Below are 14,971 nucleotides of genomic sequence, written 5' to 3'. Positions count from 1 at the left end.
TCTCCTGCTGTGGAAACTGCAAGTACTAAGGTTTGATGCTTTTTATCCGCACCAGTCATGCGAATTTCTTTTCGACAGGGAATGAGATCAAAATACATAGGACTTTCATCCATGATAATTATCATCTTTTCTTCTAAATCGGCTTTTTCTCTTCTTGTCTTTATGAATTTATGGAATAATTTTATTTTCTCCTCCAAATCTTATGGGAGACTCTGGCCATTATTGTCCATGAACGAAGCACGAGATTGTGTCACTTTAAAAAACCTGCTGCCCAGTTCCTACTGGCTTGAAACTCATTTTCTGGATGTTCACTTGACCCTAATTCCTTGGCATAAGCACATATCATGTCCAAACTTGCAGGGATCTGCAGATCGCATTGGATGAGAACACACTTTGCAATTTTTTCATCTAACTCATTGCCATATGATACTGGTCTCCCACTCCTTGCTAAATGTCCCTATTCATTCAGCTGCTGAGAAAACTCTATTTCTGACCAATTTGCAATTATGGTTGATTTGGGGATTTTCAAATGTCTTGCCGTTACATGAATTCCATGCAAACAGGAAGAAAATTACAACTTCCTCTTTTTGCTTTAATGTAAAACACTTGTAATGCCCTCGCCTGACATCATCAATTTCATAGGCATCGTTTCTCTCTTGACTGGGGTCTCCAATTTTGTGTCTTTTTGCAGCTGGTTCATTTTCTTTTACATCACACTCCTCCTTTCTAGCATGCTTTTTTGGTCACCTACGGGCCTCTTAGGTGAAGCTTCGGGCAACACATTTTCTTTCCATGCATGAGGCAAGACCTCTTCACTACTTGAGTATCACACTACAAACTTATCCATAATAGCGGAGATCTATAATGTGGTTTATTTTATTTGTTTTCCCCTTTATATATGCTATGTACGCGATAACAATGACTGCTAGGAATCACTTTTTGAGTAAATGTTCGAGAAGTTATCGTTTCAAAGTGTTCATTGTTTCTATTTATTTTCAAAATCCCAGTGAAAACCGGTGGAAAGAAATCAAAGTTGGCTTCCCCACGTCAGCTGACTTTGTATACATATGTAAAGTTTAAAAAATCTCCATGCTAAAAGGAATCCAAAGTCTGCTTCCAGGGTCAGCTTGCTTTGTAATAAATTAACCTTGGTATTTGATATCCTACCGGTAAGTTCAAACAATGAGTTTATGGCTGTTACAAGGTGTGTTTATTAACCAAATATAATTTTTAATAATGTGCTTTTTCTAATGAAGTTGTTCATCATTCTGTTTAAATAACATTTATTTACAAAATATCCAACATGAAAGATCGTTCCAAATGGTTTCAACAAACCATTATGTGTATGCGAAAAAAAATCTGCATATTACGTCACTGCTTTTTGTTTTCTTAATGAGTCTGGTTCCCGTAGTGGTGTTTAATATTATCCTGCCAAATTGGGAGTCCCAAGAGCAGGGAATTAGACTACCTATCAATACACCACCAAACAAGATTATTTTTTTCTTTCAAAAACACACAACATTTATTTCTTGAGACTATTGTCTAAGTCAAAACTCAATTTTTGTATTGTTCAATTAGTACAATATTGATGTTGCGATTTCATTGGAAGTAATAATGAAACTTCTTATCATCCTTGAGGATATTTCTATGTGCCAGTTCAAGAATTCTCTGAAACTTGCTCGCCTACAATGGTATGTACCTATGAAATTAAGCTCTTTATTTTATGAAGTATTCATTTCGCTTGGCTGCCGTGTTATTTTTTACCACAGTTATGAAAGAGTTGGTCAAAATAAGGTAGTTTATGTTACATACACAATAACATTTATAAGCGTTCGATTGATCAAATAGAGTTCACCAGACATACGACCGGGGCCAGTTGATTTAAAGTTTGTAGGATTTTCGTGCCTTTTAACTTTTCTTTTATTCCACCTCCTTTATTTGATTCAAAAGACATAATTAACGTGATAATACAATGGAGGCCAGCTTTTAATAAAGTGCACCAATACAATAAATACTTTTGGAAGTCAGTTATCAAAACACGGTCGGCACTTAATTAGGTTCTCAGAAAAATGCTCACGGACATAGCTGTTATGGTAGATTGACGCATTTTACGTTTAAGTACAAGAGGACACATTGCATTTATGATGATTACACTTAAAAGGAACTAAAAGATAGAACTAGAACACAAATTTCAATAGATAAAAAAGTATTTAATTTGTATTTATTTATTAAAGTGCTGCCTCCGCTCGGCGTTAAGTAACATTTTCATTGATAAAAATTTCCTCACATATAGTTAAATGCGGTGTACAAGGAATGTTGTTTGGAAAGAAAATGTAAAATATTGTATGACCTATCTTTAAATTTGATAGTGTTGACTAAAATTTCCAGGCCCTATCTACCATTTTTGATGATATAACGAGTGATACATCAAAGTTTCTTAAAGTTCTATAAATAGGGATCAATTTTGGGGCTATTTTCTGATTTAAAAAATAGGATCCACACCTGACCCCACATTATAAGCAGGTTCAGGAGTTATCAGGGTGCGAGTTATCGAGAAAGTGGTGTATTGTGACACTGTTACCCAGGATATAATAAAATCTTGGTTATTTTGTACCTTTCACCATGTCACTCATGAATGGCAGGTGCTTTCGAGTAATGGGGTTGATAATTCTCACTCTCTCTCATTCGTATGTGATTTTTACAAGATCCAGTTTCCATTCTCATAACAGTCAAACCTCTGAGGACAACCAAACATGATTCATTTCTCAATATTCACGTCAATGATCAATGTGTTTTCTGACAAAAGCGATAACACTATGAATGCATGCGCTACTTAAATGGAGTTCGTGGATATATTTTTCCTTTAATAAAATGCTAATGTCAACCAAACGAATAAATGATAACAGTACAGGGTTAGTTTCTTTCATTTTAATCTATTTTATTGTAACATGCAGTGTGGCTGGTTGCGGCAGGGGAAGGGGGCATAGGCAAATTGAACACAATTTATTTCATTTCCTTAGTCTTGGGACACATAATGTAGGTAAAAAAAAATTCACCATAAGTTTTGGGACACAAAATAAAAATAATAATTTTTTTGTGTCCCTACATATGTGGTAAATACAGTAAATACCAAGATGCACCTATTAACCTGCTGCATGGTTGAGAAGTATGATACTGAGCATAAACATCTCCCTGTTGTTCAAATAAAGTGCCCTCCTTGTTATGTACCTTGCCTTTAAACATGAATACAAAATCATTTGCGATAAATACAAGCAATCCCAAATTTAAGAAGCACTGAAAAGGGAACTTACTTAAAAAACAAGAGTCCCCTGAAGGGACTGATGCTCCACTTAAGTTGTTCCCATCCTCTGGGCCTCTGTGTTATTCGAAGAGGTCCACAAATTGCAAGAGCTTTGCAATAAGTCTTGCTCCTACAGCCAGCACTTGGTAGCTGTCTGCTCTACTAGCTTAAAAGAACTTCCAGAAAAAAGATGACTGTTTCTTCATTTTAACAGAGGAGTGTTCAAACCATCTGGCAGCCATCTTAGATTTCAAATTAGCATGACAGGGCCAACTAGATGTCACATTAAGTTTTGGAACGAAAACCCAAGATTAATAATTACTTTCTATTCTTCTGGAGTATTAATTACCCAGTTTTCAAGACAGCCACGATGGTGGCCTCATTGGATGTCTGAGGGGCAGGGGAGATAAAACAGACAGACCTGATTTCCATGGACTTGGTCATGAGCCGCAGCCAGCGCTGGTTCATTTCCTCCAGTCGCTGGTGAAGTTTCTGCACGTCTGCAGCTACCACCATTGTTTGACTCAGCCGTTTTCCCGCAGCTGTTAGAGACTCGTATGTACTTTGATGAGCGTCTACCTCTGCCTGAAGATCCTGTAAGAAAGAAAGGAGTTGTTACTAAAGTGGAATGTGATATACCTGGCTCATTTTATGCAGCAAGCATATTTGTGTTTGCATCTCAGTCATTTGTCATATGCAGGTTAACTGTTTATAATAAAATATCCAATGTAATAAAGAACATTGCAAGATCACTTCAAGTATTTTATATAATATTTTCTAAGTTTTAATTAAATTCAAAGATATGGGTATAATTATATGGCTTTTAGGGTCCCTCTGGCTTTGCTACAGCTAGTGTTTACTGTATACTGCTTTTAGTTACTAATGTTGCATGACTCACATGTAAAAATAAACTAACATCATAAATATTTGATGAGACTTGTGTAATTAATGACAATTCTGAATAGCGCGTATCTTTATCATTCTAGTTTTCATTTGTTAACTCATTAATTAAACAAGTATTAAATACCAAAGTTTGCATGACACCTGCAACAACAAAAGCTGTACATATCAATAATTTCTGCCACATGCGTGCCAATCAGATGGTTAGATTAGAAGAAACATCTCTAAATCATAAGTTCAAGCAATGGTGTTTTTTCTCCATGTAATGTAAATGTACTCTAGGAGCCTGAAATGTCTTAAACATGAAACTTAACCAAGGTGTGACAGACATATGGATGGACAGGGGTAACACTACATGCCCTACCAATGTCATTGTAAAGCATAACACTGCTTGAAAACTGACTAAAATGCCGAACTGAATCAGGGTGAGATGGACGGAAGGACAAAGGTAACACTTAAATTTTGCCCCCTCCCCCATTTTGATGTGGATAATATTCACAACAATAATGATAAAGACAACATTAATATATGTAAATGAATGTCAAGGTAACTTATGTAACCCACATCAGCATTAAGACATCCCTATCAGCAGTACACATCAAATGATCCATACAATCTAGTTTTTGCTCAATTTGAGTTTAATTGAACTTGAAGGTGTGTAATCAGTGAACCTATCTAAGGTGTCACTGACTCTATTTCAAGCATCATACAAGATGATAATTCACTGTACACTCGTCTGACATGTTGTTAGTTTCTTTATTTGCATACCTGTGAAACTTTAGTAAAACTAATTCTCAGAGACTTTTAGACTGTCAGATAGGATTCCTCTTTTACTTTAATTTCTCACAGAATAATAAATAACTTGTGAATGCTGGTATTTTTTCCTGTGATAATTTGGATGCATGTGTTTTCATAACAAGTTTTATATCTATCCTGACACTATATATATATATATATATATATATATATATATATATATACACACACACACACACACACAAATGTTTCAGCAGATGCTACTCAGTAGAAAAGGTAAAACTGGCCTTTGTACACATGTGACCTATGACACAGGTTCACCTTTCAAAAACTGGTTACTGAACAAATACCATGCACTGAATATTATTATTATTATTATTATTGTTGTTTTATTTGACTATTCAACCAAATATGCACATTTGCTGTTCTGTCCCAAATTAATGCATGACGCAAGATTACTGCATGCTGTTCAGTTTAATTCATCCTAGAAATGAAATCATCAATGATTCAAGATAATCATGGATCTTAGTCTGTATTGTACACCACAGCAAAACGTTCATTTTACCACTGACTGACAGCTTACATATGACTGTAAGACAGGATTGACACTTTGGTCTTCAAACTGTCAGGGGATGGATGTTCTGAAGCCAATATCAGAAAATTTGTTCAAGCCCAAATTTCTTTCTAATATTAAAACTTATCTGACACATTGTCTGATTAACTCCTTCTATATATTTTATCCACACCTGTAATAACCACAACCAAAGTCAATTATGATGCAACAGCTAACTTATATATCAAACTGACTATTTCAGAGGAATGTTGTAATGTTAAGTTCCAGAGCTTACACTATGATAGGCTCTCTGGAGTGAAGTGCTGGTGTTTCTTTGTGGCAAATTATATGCAGAGGAGAAAAGTTATAAATCTAAAAAAAAAAAAAAACATTAATACTTTACTTTATTCAACAAGATGTGACAAAATTACTATGAAATATATATATATATATATATATATATATATATATATATATATATATATATATATATATATATATATATAAAAGAAATAAATCATATCCATCAGATCTCAGTGGTCACAGATAAATACTAAGAGTCTGTTATTCATATAGAAATACTATGCCCAAGAGTCTGTACTGCATGAAGAAATACTATGCCCATGAGTCTGTCCTGCATGTAGAAATACTATGCCCAAGAGTCTGCTCTGCATATAGAAATATCATGCCAAAGGGTATGTCATGCATGTAGAAATACTATGCCCAAGTGTATGTTATGCATGTAGAAATAATAAGCCAAAGAATATGTCCATGCATGTAGAAATAATATGCCAAAGAGTATGTCCTGTGTGTAGAAACACTAGGTCCAAAAATCTGTCCTGCATGTAGAAATACTCTGCAAAAGAGTCTGTCCTGCATGTAGAAATACCATACTCAAGTGTATGTCAAGCATGTAGAAATAATATGCCAAAGAGTCTGTCCAATGTGTAGAAATACTAAACCAAAGAGTCTGTCCCGCATATAGAAATATTTTGCTCAAGAGTCTGCCCAACATATATAAATACTACGCCCAAGAGTCTGTCATTCATATAGAAATACTATGCCCAAGAGTCGGTCCTGCATGTAGAAATACTATGCCCAAGAGTCTGTCCTGCATGTAGAAATACTAGGCCCAAGAGTCTGCCTGCATATAGAAATATCATGCCAAAGGGTAGGTCCATCATGTAGACATACTATGCCAAAGAGTATGTCCTGTTTGTAGAAATACTATGCCCAAGAATCTGTCCTGCATATAGAAATACTATGCCCAAGATTCTGTCCCATGTGCAGAAATGCTATGCAAAAGAATCTGTCCTAGGAAAAAAAATTGCATAGCATGATGCAAGAAAATGTCTCATTTGTTTAAATTTGCATACTGAAAGTTAATGACATCAAAATTTGATTTAAAAATTTAAGGTAAATATAGGAGATGGTCTCTGATGTGTAAAATTGTAATTCTCACAAGCGTGGGAAAGTGCTGGTTAACCTTTCTTAAATTTGAATTTAAGGTGCATGTAATTTCATGCAAGCTGACTTTCAATGTATGGGGATATGTGCAAGTGTTATACAGGTGTAAAATAAGATATTTAGAAATGTGCATTAAACCACATAGTGAAGTTTATTTTAAAAAGCTGAAGTTAACTGAGATGAATAATATGAGCAGTTTTTAAATAAAGGTAGCTGGATTTAGAACAACAAGAAATGTCTCAATATGACACCAGTATTTTGGCCATTATGATGCAACTGAAGGCTAAAGTGTCAACTTAACAACAGGGGCCATAACTCTGTAAAATTATCAGAAAAGAGTAAAACTGAACTTGACGTTAAGTATTCTTAACATAAAACCTTGTACCAAATTCAGTTTCACTATATAAAGTCTTTCGATTGAGCAGAAACAAAAAATCCAATTTATGCGTAAACTGCTAGTTGTCAAACAGGGGACATATCATCACTTTTTTGCAGGAAATTGATGAAAATCAAATCTCACCAAGATCTTCATAATATAAAGCCTGACATGAACTTAGGATTGAATTCATTAAGTCCCACAAAAGTTACCAAGCGTAAACAAACTCGGTGACATTATGCAACTCGAGGTGATGAATAGACATGGCTAACGTATGATGCTCCTTACACATATATGGCATGGGTTTAAAATTCCATTTGTCATAACATAGCCAAAAGCTATGTTATTCCCGTATTATTACATACTGCAATAGCATTGCTCTGTGATCTTTGACAAACCACAAGAATAAAGAATGCCACAGTCCGTGATCTAATGGTATATACCAAACAGAATGGAAAGTGATATTACTTGATTATACAAGAAAATGATTGATAATATTAACAAAATGTTTATAAATATAAATATATAACACTATGTAATGTCACTCTTCTGTGGTAATTTATCATCATGTAGAATCACTCCCACTGTAACATTTCTGTATATTCTATAATTATTAGCCTTTGTTGAGATAAATGTCAAGTTTTATGAACCAATAAACCTGGTATCGACTGGTGCAAAGGTGACTGGTTTAAAAAACTTATTACTCACCTCAACAAATGTCTATAACAGTTTTACTTTATGAATCAATGCACAATTTAATTAAACTTGTTTCAATAAAGTTGACAAGTTTATCAATTGCATGGTGTCACAGATATATGTAATGATCTCATAATGGTGGAATATCATTAATTATCACACATCACATAACATGTTAGCAGTCAATAAAAAACATATCTCATGGGAATCAAGTAATAATATGTAATGGCTCTATCCTAACAACAGAGAACAACACATGTTGATACCATGATATGAAAACGATAATGTACTAGATTTGGATATTTTATCTTCCACCATCACTGACCTGCAAGCTTTTAACAATCTATCTCAACTGCCCAATCATTAATAATCAAAGCTTTATTACATGTGTGATCACATGAAACTATATAGATAGGATTAACAATCTACCTGAACTGCCCAATCATTAATAATCAAAGCTTTATTACATGTGTGATCACATGAAACTATATAGATAGGATTAACAATCTACCTGAACTGCCCAATCATTAATAATCAAAGCTTTACGATATGTGTGATCACATGAAACTATATAGATAGGATTAACAATCTACCTGAACTGCCCAATCATTAATAATCAAAGCTTTATTACATGTGTGATCACATGAAACTATATAGATAGGATTAACAATCTACCTGAACTGCCCAATCATTAATAATTAATCAAAGCTTTATTACATGTGTGATCACATGAAACTATATAGATAGGATTAACAATCTACCTGAACTGCCCAATCATTAATAATCAAAGCTTTACGATATGTGTGATCACATGAAACTATATAGATAGGATTAACAATCTACCTGAACTGCCCAATCATTAATAATCAAAGCTTTACGATATGTGTGATCACATGAAACTATATGGATAGGATTAAAATCAATAACATTCATCATTTCCATCAATGTTGACCTAAATTTATGATCTCATTTCCACTGTATGAAAAAAAGCGCATCAATCAAAGATGAAATTATTGCTTATAATCTTATGATCGCACCACCAATGGAGTTCTGAACTCAATATAACCTAAAATATACAGCATATTCACAGTGGGATGAAATCGTAAAGAAATTTTATTTTCCCTTTTCGTAAATCATTCTTGCATGTCAATCTTCAAGTCCACAAAATGATAATCCAATGTACCTGATTTTAGAACAAGCCGTTAACTGTTGTCCTCTAAAACCTATGTGGTGTTTCTCCCAATTATTTGGAAAGAGCATACTATTGAGTTATAGAAGCCCTAGTGGAATAATAAAGTTTAACTTTTTTATTACGAGACAATAGAGTCTGTACATTTAACTCAACTTATATGCTTTCAGTAATGCTGGTACAAGAAGGAGAGAAAAATGGATGCTAAATAATGTAAAATGTCTATGACAACTTAATGGATCTATTCTACAAAAACTATATCAGTTTGCATTTCCAAATACACATGTACTATACAAAACTCAAACTTCTGCACAAACCAGTGGATGTGTCATTGATGTAGCTAAGCATATAAAACTCTTTGGCTATGACCCTGTAAAATTTTTCAACAAAACAACTGTGACAGTTGCTGCAGAAAATAAAATAATAAAAAGGAATCCATTTTTTATTTTTTTTATAAGTATAAATTCTTATATTAAATTGAAAAATCAATATAACTGTACTTTTTCAGTTTTTTAGGGGAATATACACATTTTTGATATAAGTCACACAATTATTCATCAAGTCAGGACAACAAAATATAAGCAGTTCCCTATAAAGCATCCGCTTTGGTTTCGTCTTATGTGTTTTAGGACACAGCAATGTTTGGAATGCTATATTGTGCTGGCAAAAGTAGAGTTAAGTGCCTTGCCCAGGGACTTTGGACTGGACTATCCATGTGAGACTTAACAACAATCAGTTGTAATGTCGCATCCAGAATTCTCTTTTCTGGTCACATTTTGTTCATTTCAGGTTGGTGAACTTGTCAATTCCATAATTTCCCTTTGAGGTCATGGCTAAAGCAAGAATTTTGCATTCTTTAGTTAGAGGTTGGAAATCAGTCGAATCTGATGTCAAATCTACTGTTCCCTTCCAGGACATGGCAAGAATGTTTATCAATTAGTACTTGGAGGTCTGTCACCCCAGTGATGTCAAATTGATCATTTCCTTTTCAGATCATGGTAAAACATTTAACTACTATTAATTCATTATTGTAGCATCGTTACATTTTTGTAAAGTCCATCACTGAACATTAGCAACATACAATTTTTGTGAACTGTTGATGGCACAAATGTGAATTTTGGTGTTAATGTCTGTCATAAACATGATGAAATGACTAGTGGATTAGCAAACCATAAGTAAAAGGAATAGGTGAAGACAATGAGAGGCTGATTATCAAACAATAACAGAAACGCTATGGTAAAAATTATACTAATTAGCAGTATTTCATTTTTAACAAGATGTAAGGTCCATTTTTGAAGTAGCAAGTCTGCTGGTTGTCAACTAATAATTTTTTTTTATACAAACAAGCAGTATTTCTATTTTTTTTCTTTCTCCAAACAGCCAAAATGATAAATTACTGTTGATAGGTGAAATTCTATTGATTATATAAAAATATTTAATAAAAAAGTTGTTTGAGAAGAAACTAGTGAATCATAGAGGGATGATACCAGTACTAAATTGGAAGCAAATCAGAAACAAACAAAAAATGAAATTTTCGGGTACATTTAATAAGTATGAATAACAGTGTTTTCTTTGTCGATGCTTCAGTTACAAGAATTTTGGGATTGTGCGTGCACATGTGGTTGTAAGAAAGAAAGAGAGAGAGAGGCCGCCATGTATAGCCTACCGTGTGCTGAAAAATGGCGTTAAACCCTACAACAACAACAACAGTGCTGAGGAGATGGTGGTGACACATATTGTTTGAGACATTTTTAACATGATTTTTGCTTTGATTCTCGCAAAATGCAACACCCCCTGTCCCAGTCTGATACCATTCAAGCACCCCCTGCCCCAGTCTGATGCTATTCTAGTGGTCAAAGCATTTTGGACAAGACTGCATGTACCATACGTAATTCTTGCCAGCCCTGTCCTAGCTATCCTGCAATGGGGAATTAGTACAGTAGTCATTACCAGTCCTGTACTATCCCGTAATAGGGGAATTAGTACAGTGGTCATTACCAGTCCTGTACTATCCTGTAATAGGGAAATTAGTACAGTGGTCTTTACCAGCTATTCTACTTGTAGTAAGAGAATTTTCAAAGTGCTGATATCATTGTGCTTGGATGGCATCGAAGTTTTGATCAACCATCCTCAATTTATTAAAACTTGTACCCTCCTTGGAGTTGCCCGAGGTTGTGATTATACTTTGTAATCATGCAAGGATATATCCTGGCAATTGATCACTAGAACAGATTAACATCCTTGCACATTTCATATATCCTATAATTAAAAAGTGTAACCAGTACAGAAACCATGCAAATATGTAATGGTACCAAGGATATTGTGGAAGCCTATAGCTAGGAGTTCAACAAGCTCAAATTAAATAATGAAACCTGATAAGTATAATGGAACTGGAAGAAATTACAGACCACTCTAATTAACTCTTTCTTATACATGTATAGAGATCATCATGACTACAGAACAAATGTATTGCAGGCAATAAAAAAAATCTGATAACGAGACTACTGTACAGCAAGCATAGAGAAAGCTATAATTAAAAAATTAATGCAAAATATCAGTTTCAAATTACTCTAATATTTTACTACACAAACTCATTACAGCGTAAAATCAAAATTTGTTTTTTGTTTAGATGATATGGAACTACCATTAAGGAAGACTTTAAATGTATTCAGGTCAAGAGATGTGTCCTTAGAGTGGAAGAAATAATTAATATTTCATGAGGAGGACGTTTAAAAGAGTCCCCTATTCCATCTTTATCATACAGTAATTATACTGACTTTCCTTTCTGTTAAATTAGGTCAAGATAATGGAACAACTTGAGATTGATCCCTGTCAGTTAACATGGCTCTCAACAGAGGAACAAATACAGTCAATTGTAAAGGCTGATTGACAGTTAGCTTGTCATTTATCCTTTGTTAATTGACATTCTTCAATCAATCTGGTGGTGTCAATTTCATCTAGAGTTAACACATTAGCAACATATGGCTGATTCTGTAAAGCAGGATTCTTTACTCACAGGGATACCTATCTAGACAGCTTTAAGAAATAATTCCCAAAGGCCATTTTCAAATGACTTGTCTGATCTGGGTTTTCCAATTACTAAAATACAGACCTTAATCAGATAAATGATAGTCAACACTTTATTCATTATCAAGTGTACCCCTGTTAATGCTTAGTATAAACCACACATTATTCCAATAATGTGGAAAACTCAATAACTGGAAGAGATTATGCCAGAATGTGTAAATTTGATGAATATTGTGTGACCATCTAAGGACCTATATTGGTGGGAAAGACCTTGTTCAGTCACCTTGTAGGGAACTGGATATAATCAGAAGTAATACGAGGTGGTAAAGCAAGAATAATTCTTCTTCTTGTTACATCTATTTATAACCATAATCTATTCCCTGATTTCAAAACCATCACCCTTATCACTCAGCTCCATGGATTAGATTGCACTTGAAGCATAACAGATGTGCACATCTAATAAAACATCTCTTTTAAACCATAAACTATAAAGTCTGTATCTTTTTCATTGTGCAGGAAGCACTACTGTAATTTGCTTATGGTTGATTGCTGGGGAGATATAATTCATAAAAACAAATGCATACAGGCATGCATTCATTCTAGTGGTAATGAGTTCAGTTATAATTCTGAGGGTCTAGTATCTCTCATGAACTCAAGTATGAAATCTATATTGTTGCACTAAGTCTGTTGTGTATTGATTATTGACTTGGATAGTATGCTGATAAAAGTTAACAATCTTCATCTAAAAAAAATCCCTACAGGCTAATACGATCATTTTGTAGAATATTAAAGGAATTACTGGCTCATTAATTGTTAAAGTTTGTAGCTATTTTTGATATTACTGAAGATGAAGGTAATCTGAAATTAGGAATTAAGTCAGAGATGATTTTCAAACTTCATCAGTGGGATGCAAGTCCAATGTTAACCTGGCTAAACGCATTATCTATTCCATGGCTATTAGTAGGTTTATCTTCCTGAATGGTTCATCAGGTTTGTTACTTTTGGAGGGAAACTATTTCTGGTCTTTTGGAGGTCAGTGTATATGTAGGCCTTTAATACCATTTCCATACACATCATTAATAAAAAACACTATAAAAGATGCAAATATAACCTGATGTAGAATGCGATAAATAAATGAATAACTTGTGATTGTGAAGGATTAATGAGGAATAATTATGTAGAGGACAACTGCATCCACACCATCCAATAATATGAGGGAAAATTACATGCATTTTCTGTGAAGCCTAAATGTGGGATTTAACAGACTTCAATCAAAGTGTATATTACTTGAGATCGAAGTGTATACTCCTTGAGATCAAAGTGTATATTCCTTGAGACCAAAGTGCATATTCCTTGAGATCGAAGTGTATATTCCTTGAGATCGAAGTGTATATTCCTTGAGACTAAACTTTAATCAGGGGTGTAAAATATGACTGTGATTCGAATAAAGTAGCAAAACCTTTAGATCTTATTAATGAGGTAAAATATGCACACCTTAAAGGAGACTAGAAATCAAAATTTTCCTTTTACTTATGTAATTCTCTACAGATTTTAATTCGACTGCAATGTTTATAAATTAAATATCGTAAGCGGGTAGTGATTATATTGCGTGGAAGATACCACGATTCCGTAAATTGCCGAGTTTTTCCGAGTTTTGATGAGACGACAGATCACGTGGTACCGTGACGCTATACTAGCCAGTCCTCGAATACAAACATAAACATTGGCGAGCGAGGCAGACAGGAGACCACATTTGGGTTGCACATTCAAAAGTTGAATCTGCTGTCTGATATAATAGTTTATGTACTGTACTGGTAAGTGCTAAAAGAAATTTGTTAGGCACAGGCCCGGGCTGGTGACTTAAATAAACTAAAGTCCTGAATGAAATTCCACAAGCCCGGACAGTTCATACCTGTCAACTCTCAAGCCGGGAGAAAAACCTCCCGATTTTAGGGGTATTTCCTCATTTACATCCCGATCTCGTAATATCTCTCAATTTTGCGCAGCGAAGTCCCGATTATTACATTATGTCTGTCAATTTTCATTTGTCAGAAGAAAAAAACCCAACCCCAAACCATTTTTAAATATAACATATGCAATCCACAGTCTAAACTGCCACACTGCTGACATCGTAGCGATATGACTGAAAAATTGTTAAAGCTACGTTAAAAATTCAAATCACACGAACACACGTCTAAACCCGGCACTGGACGAAATAATTAATATCATACAACAGTTTTTTTTCTTCTTTTTTTCTTCTTCAGTAATTAGAACGTGAAGATTAAACATTATTCAAGTAAATTTCAGATTTTTTAAACAACTACAACAGTACTATATTAAAAAAATAATTAAAAGAATAAAATTGTCACCAATTAGCTTAAATGAATGATCACGTTGAAATTTTCTCTGCAAACAAAATCGCATCTCCATTTCCGACAAAGAAACTCGGCCAGTTAACACCTGACATTCCTCTACCGTATATGAAAAGTTTAATTACCATGATTAAATTACAAGGAATAAAACAAAATATACCATGCAGTATATGTGGCCCTAAAGAACTAATTCTGATTAAATATTTTATTCAGCAAACAGTGTTACATGCATTAAGACTGAAACCTAAGGAAAAAAGGTGGGGCATAAAACTGAGAAAAACAGTTGCCACATGTACGGTAACTTGTGACTGCAAATTTGAACTGTTAAAATGAA

At 34.1% G+C, this 14,971-nt stretch overlaps 1 protein-coding gene across 7 annotated transcripts in view; it reads right to left on the bottom strand.

Moving 5' to 3' along the window:
- The window catches only part of LOC149773699 (dystrophin-like), a 494,817-nt gene that overhangs the window by 91,285 nt on the left and 388,561 nt on the right, over nt 1-14,971 (bottom strand). For all 7 annotated transcript variants that reach the window (XM_089946224.1, XM_089946223.1, XM_089946219.1 and 4 more), the window contains one exon: nt 3,723-3,895. In XM_089946224.1, the coding sequence (XP_089802350.1) occupies nt 3,723-3,895 (173 nt within the window). The remainder of the gene's footprint in view (nt 1-3,722; nt 3,896-14,971) is intronic.

This window comes from Sinohyriopsis cumingii, unplaced genomic scaffold (assembly GCF_028554795.1).
Source record: "Sinohyriopsis cumingii isolate HCF-2022 unplaced genomic scaffold, ASM2855479v2 utg000622l, whole genome shotgun sequence".
In the NCBI taxonomy this organism is placed as follows: domain Eukaryota; kingdom Metazoa; phylum Mollusca; class Bivalvia; order Unionida; family Unionidae; genus Sinohyriopsis; species Sinohyriopsis cumingii.
This window is presented reverse-complemented; position numbering and strand designations above follow the sequence as displayed.